The 13,939-nt window shown below is 43.9% G+C and overlaps 1 protein-coding gene across 2 annotated transcripts; it reads right to left on the reverse strand.

The window, feature by feature from the left end:
• Positions 1-613: 613 nt before the first annotated feature.
• cacng6a (calcium channel, voltage-dependent, gamma subunit 6a) lies at positions 614-6,355 on the reverse strand. 2 transcript variants are annotated; one of them, XM_031586486.2, is made up of 5 exons: positions 6,200-6,355; positions 4,302-4,730; positions 3,431-3,505; positions 2,413-2,550; positions 614-1,980 (listed from the first exon to the last, which is right to left on the reverse strand). In XM_031586486.2, the coding sequence occupies exons 2-5, from the start codon at positions 4,696-4,698 to the stop codon at positions 1,760-1,762; spliced, it is 831 nt and encodes a 276-aa protein (XP_031442346.1). In that variant the 5' UTR covers positions 4,699-4,730; positions 6,200-6,355; the 3' UTR covers positions 614-1,759. The 2 variants fall into 2 exon arrangements, with proteins under 2 accessions (XP_031442346.1, XP_012685040.1); XM_012829586.3 differs by having other exon boundaries at positions 615-1,980; positions 4,302-4,733.
• Between the last annotated feature and the right edge of the window lie 7,584 nt (positions 6,356-13,939).

Below are 13,939 nucleotides of genomic sequence, written 5' to 3' on the forward strand. Positions count from 1 at the left end.
GGTGGGGATGCAGAGTGAAACAGCTGTAGGGTGGGGGTGGACATAGCCAGTATCAGCTATAGGGTGGGGGTGGACATAGCCAGTATCAGGTTGGAGAAGTGGAGAGAGAGATTGCAGCAGAGTGAAGACAGCAGGGGGAAGGAGCCGCGAGATACTCAGAGACACCCAATACAGGATAAACATGGATGGGAGAGAAACAAGCGTCTGCGTTTGCGTCTGGACAGAGAGTCAGGTTGGCCCATCAGAGATGGAATAGTACACCAGTGAGAGAACTGGGTGTGGGGGTGGGGAGATTTATTTGGAGGGAGGGGGTTTAGGGTGGGAAAAGAAAGGTTTAGGTGGGCAGGAAGAGATCCAGGGATCCAGGTTTGTGTTTCTAAATCCCACTTTTGCACGATTCGCCATGCTCTAAATTTAGGGCAAGCTCATGAGGAGAGAGAGAGAGAGAGAGAGAGAGAAAGAGAGAGAGGGAGAGAAAGAGAGAGAGAGAATCTGTAAAAAGGTCAAGATGGCATTCAGCCCCCTGTGCTTTTCCAGTGTGTGTGGTCCATTACTGAACAGGGTGCAGCGCTATACCAAAACATCAGTCAAACCGCAAAACAAGGGTGATGTCACAGTGTCTTTATTCACATGTAAACATCGTTCATGACGCATCCTGACTCACAGGGCTGCATTGGAAAAAGACTTACCATCCAAATCACAGAGAGTCAAGAACATCAAATCTGTAAATATGCCTTGCAAGTGTGCAAGTGCAATGTTGCTGTAAAAGCTTGGCTTATTTATATACAGTTTGCATTGTACCGGTATAAAGTGCTTTGTTGCTGTTGTATTATATGAACGATGCAAATCCAAAAGACATTAATAAAATGTTGTCTTTATCTGTCAATTGTTATATACTGTATTATGAAACATGACTTTAAAACCATTAAATAGTTCAACAGTTATGTATCTTGAATACTTAGATTGATCATGTATAAGACATTTGAGATCCAAAATCCAAATTGTGAATAGTGAAGTTTTACATATATAAGATACTGACAATAACATACAATATCATATCAATTAGCACAAGCAAAGCTGTACAGTGTCACATTTGTGTTGTTTGAAGATTGGATTGTGAGCTTATCTCATGGTTAGCACACTGGCTAACATTTTACTTGCACCCTTTTCATAAGACAAACATACCCATGTCATGGCAGATGTCATAGTCAATCAGTGGACAGTGATGTAACAGTGCCATGTCATCATAATGGGTAATTGTCATGTCTGTATGATGCTATGACAGCTTAACAACATGTGATGTTAAGCTGTTATGTCATATAACATTCGGAGAGCTGTCATGACAATAACAATTATAATCATGTAACATGATATTGTGAAAGCACTGGACATTGTCTTGATGTGCATGGTATCTGTCATAACATGTTTATGACATGGATATATCAGCCTTCATGAAGCCTTTTGAAGCTGGGGTTCAAATAAAGTTTTACTGGACTGCAGGGGACTTACAGTGAGGGTACAGAAGACATATCCAACATGTTACAAACATTGGCATGATGGCATACATTCAAAAAAGATATACGGAATGTACGGTTGCGTGTTACTTACAAAAATCACTTGATTTAAAATAAAGACTTTAAGTTAAATTCTTAACAAACTCCTTGTGTCACTCAACTGCCACCTCACACCGTCAAGTAGAATGAACTATGCAGTGAGACATCATACAAAATATTTATAAAAGTCCACCTGTGCTACAGTATTAATTCTCCGAGTTTTTATTTGGCATGCACCTCTGCCAGGGACTGTAAGGTAGGGCAAGCAACAGGAAGAGGATCCCACCAACTATGAGCAGGGCACCAGCACAGCCCACACAGCTCACAGACCACAAGAGCTCATGATGCAGGGGAACTGTGTGGTCACTCGCCAATAACGCCAGCACTGATTGGTGGAAAACGATGATTAACAGAAAAATCAGGATGCCTGAAATAAAGAGAAAGCCACAAGAAGAGTTACATCTCTGTTTTAATTAAAACATCTTTAGATATAGAGTTAGATCACCATGCCATAAACATAAACAAAATCATGGCAGTTGTTAGTAGTCCAGTGTCGAAACAGTGTCATGTCACTCTAATCAATAATTGTGATAACAGTATGATGCAATAACTGCTTAGTAACAGGTGACATGGCATCTAAATCTCTGATAGCTGTCATAACAATTACCAATAATGGCATCATGACAGTCTGAAATTGGACGTTAATCAAATGATGACTGATGACCGAACAGGGCATCCGCCATAACATGTTTATGACATGGTTATGTCAGTCTTATGATTCTTCAATGACACTTCTTATGAGTTTCCAAGTAAAGTGTACTTCTGCACGCTGGTGGATAGCCGAAGCTGCATTCCTTACCAGACAGCGTGAAGCAGACGGAGGCTGGCTTCAGGAAGAAGGGCACACGTTTGCTGATCGCCATGGTGATGCAGACGGCGCCCATCACCATGAAGAAGAGGCTGAAGATGGCCATAAGGCCGGAGGCCACGCCCAGACCTGTAGGGAATCAACCCAAGCATCAGCAACACGCTTCACTTTATCATCAAGTCCACTCCACTAACAACCACATAGCAGCTGCCTCATACCCCAATCCCCAGTCTCTGCAAGCAAATTAGTACCTGTAAGAGCAACCAGCTCCCACTCAATGTATTCTCATTGCTTTAGACAAATTAGATTGAGTATCAACCATGATGAGATTAAACTCATTTGAAGGGACATTGACTTTGCCTAAGACAGTTATGGACACTCACGAGCTGCATACCCACACTGAGGAAGGAATCTGCATTTCTTTTTTTTTCATTTAAAGGTATAGGTAGGTTTAGATAGATAGCTATATGAACTGGTAGGTACAAATAATTATAGATAGATAAGAAACATAATTTCCGGCCTGAAATTCTATTTTCAACCTGCTTAAAATAAAATGGCCACAACACCACCCTTTAGCAATTGTATCTTTTCATTTCATGCTTTTTACGTTTCATGTCCTCAAAATGGTGGACCAAACCCTGTGTTGATGCTGTAGGTAGAGAGCTATTATCCCTCCTGTCCTCGTTCTGTCATTATGTGACTCTCTGCAGTGTGAGAAAGACCTACACGGTGAATCCCTCTGCGGTGTTTATTTAATGGGAGTGATAGGGACACCTTAGAGTTGGTTGAAGTCGGAAGACCAATTTGACAAGACCCAGATTCTGAAAAATCCACAGTTGTAGATAGAGAGAGTGAGGGGGAGACAGAGAAAATAGAGAGAAAGAAAAAGAGAGAGAGAGAAAAGGAGAGATATGTGTGTCTGTGGATGTGTGTGGGAGTAAAGGAGGGAGGGAGGGAGGGAGGGAGGGGAGGGGGATGGAGAGGTGGAGAGGAGGGCTGGCTGACTCACTCTTGTCCGTCGTCTTTTGAAACAGAACCGCATTCTCCCCGGTGGTGAAGAACTTGAAGAAGGTGCAGTTAGATTCTCGAGTGGAGAGAGAGAGAGAGGGGTAGGGGAAGGTAAAGGGCACAGCAGTGCAACTAGTCACACACACACGGACATGCACACACACACACACACACACACACACACACACACACACACACACACACACACACACACACACACACACACTCACACACACACACAAACACACCAACATGCACACACACACACACACACACACACACACACACACACACACACACACACGTTACACTGCATCAGGGTTTCATTAGCAGTATCATGTATGCAACGAAACTCATGAAGCAGCACTGACTGATAACTGCAGTTAATTAGTGCTCATATTTGATGCATGCTGTATGTGTGACTGCAGGCAGGCTTGTTGTTGCGAGTCTGCTTTAGCTGTGAGCAGTTGACAAAAGAGGTCTGATCAAGTTCATAGCACTTGGATGAACTGGCATAAATATGCCCCCAAATGTACACTTCTCTCTGTCATCTCCTCCAGGAACATGAACTGAACCATGCATTAGTATTAGACATGTTGCTGTTTTACGGCATGGGTTGCCCAGTCCTCCTCATTGAAATCTGCCTTGTTGCCCCTGGCTTTGAAGCACAGCTGGTTCCAAAAGCACCAGGCATCCTGAATGACATTATATTATATGAATTATACGTATTAGTGCTATGTATATTAGTTGTATGTATTATTAGATCAGATTGAATTAATGGACACAAGGAGGACTGGTCACCTTTGTTACACTCATGCACTACTAGTCCATAACCACAACGTGTTTGCTGGTTGAAGTGGGCCGGGCTGTACCTCCCGGCAGATCCGCAGGCCCACAGCTCTCCCTCTCAGGGTCAACGTCGGCCACCCAGAGGGACTTGATGCAGCTCTTCCACAGGCCGTAGTGTGCCACCAGACAGGTGTGGTTGCTGGAGAAGCTCTTGGATGGTGCCAGCTCCACCCAGAACTCTGTGCCCACCCCGAGAATGGTCAGCACGATGCCCACGACTGCCACAAAGAACGCCAACTTGACCTTGCCCTCCTGGCTGTCACTCATGTCGCCCCCGGAGGTGGAGCTGGTGCGCGCCCGGCGTTTGGGCCCCCCACGGCCCCCAATCATCGCCACCTTAACCCCTGCTGGACCCTGGTTTAACCCCCCGGCCCCAGGCGGCCTTCCGTCTTCCTCTTGGGTGGAGAAGGTGGACCACATGCTGAGTTGTCTCAGAGAGAGCCAGGTGAGACCTACTGGAGCCGCAGATAAGACAAAAGAAGATACACCTGAAAGGACTGGAGAGTAGAGAATTTGCTTGCAAATGTGTCATTTAAGTTAGGTGCCATATTTGATGGGAGGTAATGGATTTGCGGAAGTCTATTAAGGCAACAGGGCCCTAAGTGCTGTCACCTTACTGCACCCTTCCGATTGTCAGTCGCGTCTCCTTTTCCAAAGACAGAGAACGAGAGCATGTGTCTATGTCTGTGTGTGTGAGTGTACATGTGTGGGTCTGTGTGTTTGAGGGACAGATAGAGAGAGATCATTCCAGTCAAAAAAAATCAGGAAGGCACTGACACCAAATTTATGCCTGTCACAACATTAGTATTGGCTCCTTGTCATACATACACCATGTGCCTCTACCCAAGAGATTCCATGTTTGACTGAAGATTGTGAAAGACCTTATCTCATGTTGTAGTCATGGCATCATGTTGACTCGACTGTAATAGATCAACCCTATGACAGCTAACCTTCTAAATATGTGGGAGCCATTCACTCTGACACTCTGTACAACCGACGATATGCTACGGCGGTTAATGCATGCAAATGATACGTATCACTAAGGTCATCTGGTGTTAGTGTGTTAGGTTGAGTCTTTACACTTTTAAGAGACTGTAGATGTAGTGTGGCTGTGTAGCTGCGAGAAAACAGGCGGAGCAGATGGACTCTGCGCCATATCCAGTGAGGTAACTGATATACACACCCGTAAATAATTGTATGTGCTTGGCAACAGTAACTGCATACAAAAATAATGACACACACACTGAAACTCTCTCTCTCACACACACACACACACACACACACACACACACACACACACACACACACACACACACACACACACACACACACACACACATAAACATAACCTTGTTCCCTGAAGACATTATCACAAGTTACTTATCACTGTATATGGTAGAAAAAACAGCAAGGCAATCAAGTCCCTTGTGTAATGAGGCAGAAAATAATGAGTACTGTGAGTTGTCCTTTACCAGACCTTATCTCTGTTAATTATACCGTAATTATTGAACATGGCACAACGTTTCAGCACAGTCTCCTCCGTTACTTCAGATGAGCGTCCACAGTGGCCGCATTAGCAACGCAGTATCTCTACTTAGTTCAGCTGGTGCAATGACATGGCTTAATGCATATAAAATATTCACATTAATCTCAGCAAATATCCATTGAAATGGAACATAACCTCGAGTAAGTCTAGATCACGTGCAACAGAAACAGTAGCAGCAACAACAGCAGGCAGCAGCCTATGATGTATGTGTGTGTGAGAGAGAGAGAGAGAGAGAGAGAGAGAGAGAGTCAGCGAGCGACTGTGTGTGTTTTAGGGTTAACAATGCACAGATCATGCCAGCGAGTGTTTATTTGTGTGCGATAGCTAGGGTTCGGGCTAATTAAACACACCGGTGTCAAGGAATGAGTTGCTGACCTGTTTGGTTGTGTGTGGCTGGGACCGCAGTGCGAGGGACTCTTAGGGTAGTGCAGAGACAGTGAGGAAGGGAGAAACTGAGGGAAGAAAAAAGAGAGACAGACAGACAGACGGACAGACAGACAGACAGAGAGAGAAAGAGAGAGAGAGAGAGAGAGAGAGAGAGAGAGAGAGAGAGAGATGGACAGGGTAAAAGAGGGTGGGGGCTAGACCAGCATGGCATTGCTGTGGTACACATGCCCCTCCCAGTTTGTCACAGGAAGCTTTATTTGTCAAAAATGGTGCCCCCCCCCCCCCCCCCTGTCTGTTAATCAGGCAGTCATTACTTTTTGCAGGCTGTTGTAAAGTGTATTTGTGAGAATCAGCATCATATGGTCTCCATATCAGATAGCGGGTTTATGTTTGTGTGTGTGTGTGTGTGCTCGCGCATGCTTGTGTCTGTGTATGTGTGTGAAAGGGGGACTCGGAGGGACAGAGAGGGACTCTATTTTTGACAAACACCTGTTAATGACATGGACCTGCGTAAGAGGACCACAGCAAGCTCCCTCTCCTCTCTCCATTTCACTCTCACTCTCCTTTTTTCTCTCGCTCTCTCTCTCTCCCTCACTCCCTCTCTCTCTCCCACACCCTCTCTCTTTTTCTTGCTGTCTTCCTGTATGAGTGTTTGTGTGTTTGTGTCTGTATGAGTCAGAGTGAGTGTGTGTGAGTGAGAGAGTCACAGTGTGTGTGTGCCTGAGAGAGAGACAGAGAGAGAGAGAGAGAGAGAGAGAGGTGGGGGTGGTAGTGAGCTGGGTTTTACATTCTTGAGGCATCCTGGTTAATATTCAGTCCATTAGCAGGCAGTGTTGATAACTCTCACAGTTACCACAGGAATCCTTTTAGACAAAGAATGCACAATTAATCGGCGCATATCCAACAGAAACACCAGCAAAATAAGAGAGACTGAATTTTTTTTCTTTTTCAGCATTTTAAGCATTTAAACACAAACATGATTTGTCTGAGCACAGCCACAAGAGGAGAAAGTCTTATTCTGAAACAGAAATTTGAGTATGTTGATTGCGGTTGTGCCCTTGAGGGAGATCCAAGGTCCTCTGGCTACGTCAGCTATGTAAAGTTGCTATATAAAGATGCACTCTGGCCTAGGATGAAGGCTAAAGCCATTACAGTTCTGAAATTTCACGCATTCAAACAGAAGCACTGTGAAAGTATTATGTGAAGGGTAGGGCACAAATATCCTTAAACATCTCCATGTCTGTGCAAATTCAACATGTTGAAATACAGACACATGGCCTTTCACTGCATCCAAAACATCCAAACAAATTAGAAGGCTCAAAGCAGTAGTAATCACTTTGTTAAAGACATGGTGCTACTTGCACAGAGGAATCATATGACATAATGGAGCTGGTCTTTTTTTTTACAGTAATGTAATATAGATTGTTAATCCTGAGATTTAATTCAGGAAACAGGCTAGACTTAGACTCAGGAAACAGGCCAAAGCTGAGGCCATTAATGGGTCATCAGCAGTCACTTCAACCTCAAGAAAGAGACAACATAAATATATATAAAAAATATATGAAAAATGAAAATGTATTAAAAAAACAAGAGAGAATAAAAGATTTATAGTGAAAGAAAATTTCAATATTTGTAATTTCACAAATGATTACATTGTACTAAAGAAAACAAAAAAATTGAGAGAATTAATGGCAATTGCTTTTTGAAATCAAACACTGTACAAGAGGTTGAGGTTGCTGCTTGTCCATGTTCCCACCATCTTTAGCGTTGGACACCACAGGTAATGGAACTCTCTCCCATGCACTGCTTCGGTTTGCCAGCAGAAACATTCGACACTTGTCGTTTCACAGTCCACACAAGAAGGCTGTGATTCAAACCGTGATTTCGCATTCTCAAGGGTCATTTGGAAAGGCCAGTGAAAAGGTCAAGGCTCCGTGTTGACAAACATATGCCATAAGGCCTTCCACTTCATCACACATGGAAGTGAACTATGTGGCCTTTTCTGATCCCGGCCATCTTCTGCTCATCGAATGCCTTTGGGGAAAACTACAGTGGGCTCCGTGCTGCAAAGTGAGACACTGATACTCTAAAAGGAGCACAATTGTACTGGGAAAGCATTCTGTCATTGAATGTGTGTGTGTGTGGGTGTGTGTGTGTGAGTGTGTGTGTGTGTGTGTGTGTGTGTGTGTGTGTGTATGTGTGTGTGTGAGTGTGTGTGTGTGTATGTGTGTGTTTGTGTCTGAAGCAGAAAGTAATGGAAAACACTAAAGGAAAAACTGAGAGAGAAATGGTGAGTGAGTGAGTGAGTGAGTGAGAGAGAGAGAGAGAGAGAGAGAGAGAGTAAAGGGAGAGAGAGAGAAAGGCAAACAGAGAGTGACTCCAGTCTACTGCAGTCTGATGTGCTCTGCATTGCGATGGCTCCCAGGGATAGAAGTCACACCGTCACTCTCTCCCCCGCTGCAGTGACGACTGGCCATTAGGGGGCGTCACCTGCATGGAAGGCAGGGCTTAAGGTGGAATATTCCTACAGACCAGAGACGCTCTGTACAGGTGGTGTGTGTGTATTTGTAAATGTATGTGTGTGAGTGTGTATGTGTGTGAGTGTGGTGTATACATTTGTCCTTTATCTACTCTCTCTGCTGATATGTGTTGTATCCGGCAGAAATGCAATGCCTCCTTGTCTCTACCTCTCAGTCTAACCGACACACACATCTTTCCAACCCTCGATTTTCCAGTGTTCCTTTTAGATTCACATCACACAAACATTCTTTATCAAAAAAATAAATACAAATAATGTCACTCGCACTTTTTCTATACCCCCTTCTCTCTTTCTCTTTCTCTCTCTCTCTCTCTCTCTCACTGAGTATATTAAGGACCTGACTGACGCAGAGGGAGATAAGGGGATTATTACACTGCGAGGGATACTTGTCAGTGAATGCCCAGCGGAAAAAAATCTTAGCAGTTAGTCATCAAGCTCACTCTCTCTCTCTCTCTCTCCACTTTACCTCTCACCCATCTCTCTCTCTCTCCACTTTACCTCTCAGCCTTCTCTCTCTCTCTCTCTCTCCACTTTACCTCTCTCTCTGCTCGTTCTGTGTCCTTCGTCATTTAGTCATATTCATCTCTTGCCCTCTCAGTCTGCTTGCAATGAGCATTATTTACTCTCTCTACTTCCACAAACTCTCTCCCCCTCTCTCACTTTTCAGTCATATTCATCTCTCTCTCTCTCTCCTCCCTCTCTTATCATCATCCACATACTCTCATGTGACCCGTCTCTCTCTCTCTCTCTCTCTCTCTCTCTCTCTCTCTCTCTCTCTTATGCATATTCATCGTCTCTCCTCTCCCTGTCACACTCGCCCACAGATGCAGGCTCGCAGAGAAGCCAGTGTTCACCTCTGGGAGGCTGTGTGTGACTCCTCAGCATTAGAGTGGACCAGACTACACTAGACACATACACACACTAACACACACACACCCCTACACACAGACACTCAAACACACTCCACACCACTCCTCCACACACACACTCAGAATGACCCCAGAAACTCAACTCAACTACGTCACCAATGTAGTTGACATCAGGGCTGTTTTGAGGATGCTAGCAGAAAACATACTTAACATATATATATATATATATATATATATATATATATATATTTATAATAACAATATATAATACTACTACTACTACTACTATTACTACCACTAATACTAATACTAATAATAATACATTTGATTTATCTAGCACTATACTGGCAGAAGCCCAAAGTGCAAGTCAAAAGGGGGGGAAAAAACACAATAGACTGAAATAAAAATACATGGTACACTCAGTGTTCTTACAGCATTTCAAAAAGCATGTTTATGTTAAATGGTAATTGTCTGTCATTTGACAGTTTTTATTACAGCAATTATTTGGCATTGTTATAATAATACATAAAAAAAATGTTTTGGTAGCATGCTGTGACTTCTGATCTTTTCCTTCTCTGATGTTCTTCTAAAAATGTGCTACCTGTAATATTCATTTGAAGTACGGTCAATACTACTAGCACAACAAGTACTGCTAGACAATACTTTGATATTCACTTTTATGAAAAACCATTTGCAACACTACTTATTGTTTGTGTGTGTGTGCGTGAGCTCTCTGTGGATTGAACGTGTCCTTGGCACCTGGCACTCTCCCTCTCATGTGGGAAAGACGAGAGCCCTGGCAACAGCGAGCACAGTTCCAGAACCAAAGTCGTCGGTCTGGCAGTGTCACTCCGTTAGCATGCCGCTGTGGCCTGACCCCGGCAGTGGCGAGCGAGCGCTCTAGGTGGAAGGGGAACTGTTAATGAGGCAGCTCAGGGCTAAGTGGATTATTACGTCACCACGACAACAGCAACAGCATCAGCAGCAGTGGCAGCAGCCTCAACATGACACCTGTATCAGGGAGCTGCCTGTCAGCCACCAAACATCAGACACAAGCGTGCGCCCAACTTGTTTCCTGTGTGTCCTCCAAGTGAAGCTGAACCGAACTGCGTAGATGTTTAATGATCGCACTGTTAAGCAGGGTTAATGGGGACACCGGTAAATACTTTAACCGCACAACACCGGCAAATAATGGCTCCTGCTTCTCATAGGATTCTATTTTTGTCATAAATTAAGGACATTTCCCCAGACCAACCAGAGAGGAACACTGAAATGATAACCTTCATAAATGTGTTTTATCACCCCTTCAGAAAGCAGTTCTTCTTTGGAGACGTTTTGAGCGTAGTGAAAATTCCTTACTTGCTTCCAGATTCATGTCAACAATAAATAAGCTTTTTTGTGAAGGTGATAAACTGGTGATAAAATAGACTATACTAACCTACAGCACATACATTCATTGTGAAAAAAAAACTGAAATATAGTGAAATACAGTGAAAAATAAATGTCTTGCCCACATTGATGAGGCCTTCAATTTCCTTGTAGAAGGAGACCAACAAGTTCTTCCATTGTTATTTGCTCATAACCAAACTGAACATTTAAGGACTGGAAATATTTTTAAAGAATGTACTCAATGTACTCTTATAAGGCAAAATGATTACGACCACTGTTAACCCCAGAATTAAACATTTGGCATTCTGTTGAGAGGTGGGAGTTAGGACAGAGTAATAAGGCTGTAAAATTATTAACGTGTAAAATGATAAGCTGAAGCAGTCTATAGACTGATACTTCACTGTAGCCTTGGTCTCCATAATAGAGATTCATGTGTTCAGCGCTGGTAGAGCTGAAAGTGGTGATTTGTGTAACAGCTGCAGACCAGTAGCTGCTCCCATTGTCTCTCATCACTGCGTGTCTCTACTAACTCTCTCTGTCTGCACCCCCAGCAGTGAAGGGGGAGGACTGGAGGGGCCTGGGGGCCTGTCCCCAGAGGCAACAAAGTCAGGGTAGAGGGTTGGGGTGGGGGGGTTTATGTGTGTGTGTGCATGTGTGCGTGTGCGTGTGCGTGCGTGTGTGTGTGTGTGTAGGGGTGGGGGAATAGTTGAGGTGGAGTTGATGTAAAGCTTCCTGGTGCCTGAGGGAAGTGACGTTGTGACCATGGTAACCAAGAAACTCCCTCCCAGTAAGCCAGTGAGTCAATCCAGCACTCTGCCAACTCACTGCTGTTTGACCGTTTGGCTCCATGTTACTCAACAGGACTCCATGTTACATAACTGTGTAACTTATAATTCTGGACTGGCCTGAGCTGCATTCTGTAACTTCTATCTGGTGAGCTGGGGGTCACCCATACAGGCAGACAAAATGCAATCAGAAGAGTGGAATGCTGTTACTATATATCTATGTTTACAGAAAGCTACATTTCAATTCAAAATAACAATTATACTTCTGTCTCACACACAAAACCTTACTGCTCACACCCTTAATTCCATTAACCCCATAACATGAATGTGAAATGTTCCCTATTCTTTCTTCTCAGTTCATACCGTAGCACATTGGTGGCTTCCAAACAAGACCTAATGATATGCCAGTATTCATTTGTGTGCCAAGATACCCTGGCATCTGTTCATTAAGATTAAGTATTAGCATTGAGAAAATATCAGATAATTGATGACAAGTGACGTGTGCTATAGATTAATTTAGCTTTGGGCTTTATTGCCTTGGCTACCGTCACTATCGTACGGCTGAGGATCACTGAACTACTGTGTGTAAAATTTCAAGAGCTCTGAGAGTTGATTAATGGCTCTCTGTCAGCTATGATGAAGATGAGTCTTTACCGACATAAAACAGGACTTTATTCCCACAAGTATGTCAGTCTTATTTGGGAAACCATGCTAAATGCTATTCTTATACCCAAGTACTCTCGCATTACTCCTCTCCCTCCTATCCCTAGCATCTGGTTCTAACTGTCTCAGACAATGTCTACCCCATCAGTAAGGAAAGGCATGTTGACTTGGCAGTATCTCAAGCTCCCTTCATTAAGTGTCTATTATAAGTATGTCATAACCAGGGTAAGTAAGGCCGGACTTGAAAGCGTGGCCTTCTTTAGCTCATCATTACCTTAAATAGTGGACCCAAGGTTTGAGGTTTGGGTTATGAAACACACTTAAGTCCTGCTTGGTCTGGCTGGGAGGACGTATGGTATTGTTCTTCTCCCCAATGAACACCTCATGTGATAGTGAAGCACTCTTACTTACCTTTGACCTTACGCCAGGCCACACCAAAACTTGACCTTGAATGCTAAGGTGAAGACACTAGCTTGCCGGGGTGACCTGAGGGAACGCAGGGAACTGCTGATGCCTGTAGACATACACACACATACAATGGAGGGTAATATTCTCACACTGTGCTAAGCGTTTTACTGCATAACATCACTACAATAAGTAACTTTAAATAAGTGCCTTCAACTTTTACAGGTGGTGCTGTTTGCTTGCTGTTTTAATGGTGTTATCGGAACATGCCTGACCACGCTGCTGCGGCTGAAATGGCCCTCAGCACTGGCCGACCGGCCGTCACGTTGAATGCCGCTGGGCTGGGCCGATCAGTGAGCGTGATCTGTGACACAACTGGCTTTAGTTGTGACTGTCCACTGCTCCTGGAAAGACTGCCCAGCACCAACTCATTCACTTCAAAAGGTTGGAATCGACCCAGGCACAGAGTAGATTCAGATGCAGATCCAACTTGAGTTGGCTATTGTTTGTAACATCTCTGATCTCTATACATTCCAACTCATCCTCCATCCATCCACTTACTCTTCAGATCTCTATACTCTTTCTCTCTCTCTGGCCCTTTTCCTAATCTTACTCACTCGCTTTTTTGTTACAAATCTCACCTTCTCTCTTTCACTTCTGTCCTTCTCTCTATCCTTTTTCCTACCGCCATCCCTCATCCTCCCCCGTTGTCTCGCCTGATCTGCCTTTTTCTCTTTTCTCTGTCCCTCGCTCTTAAGCAGGGATATTAAGACTGTGACTTTAGGAGGCACTTCAGTTGAAAGGCCTAATCTGTGGCATCTGACGTGGCAGGGCTGTGTCGAGGGTGAAGTCACCCAGTATGACCTCTTGGTTCTCCCGTGGGTCCTCTGCAGCAAAGAAACCAGAACCCAGGGAGTGACTACATCAGATCAGATCAGAAATCATATAAAAAAAAAAACATACCTACAGCCACATTTATATCTGTATCCATTCAAATCAATAGACATTAAACGTGTATGAATGGTATGGCACACTACTTTCCCATGGATTGACTAAGATTCAAACACTTGTTAGAACT

Source organism: Clupea harengus, chromosome 19, assembly GCF_900700415.2.
Source record: "Clupea harengus chromosome 19, Ch_v2.0.2, whole genome shotgun sequence".
Taxonomy (NCBI): domain Eukaryota; kingdom Metazoa; phylum Chordata; class Actinopteri; order Clupeiformes; family Clupeidae; genus Clupea; species Clupea harengus.

Excerpts from the sequence above, each read along its gene's own strand:
- cacng6a (XM_031586486.2), bottom strand. The coding sequence starts at position 4,698 with ATGTGGTCCACCTTCTCCACCCAAGAGGAAGACGGAAGGCCGCCTGGG. Across the intron at positions 3,506-4,301 it reads GCCTGCGGATCTGCCGGGAG|AATCTAACTGCACCTTCTTC; the intron begins GTACAGCCCGGC and ends TCTCCACTCGAG. Across the intron at positions 2,551-3,430 it reads TCAAAAGACGACGGACAAGA|GTCTGGGCGTGGCCTCCGGC; the intron begins GTGAGTCAGCCA and ends GATTCCCTACAG.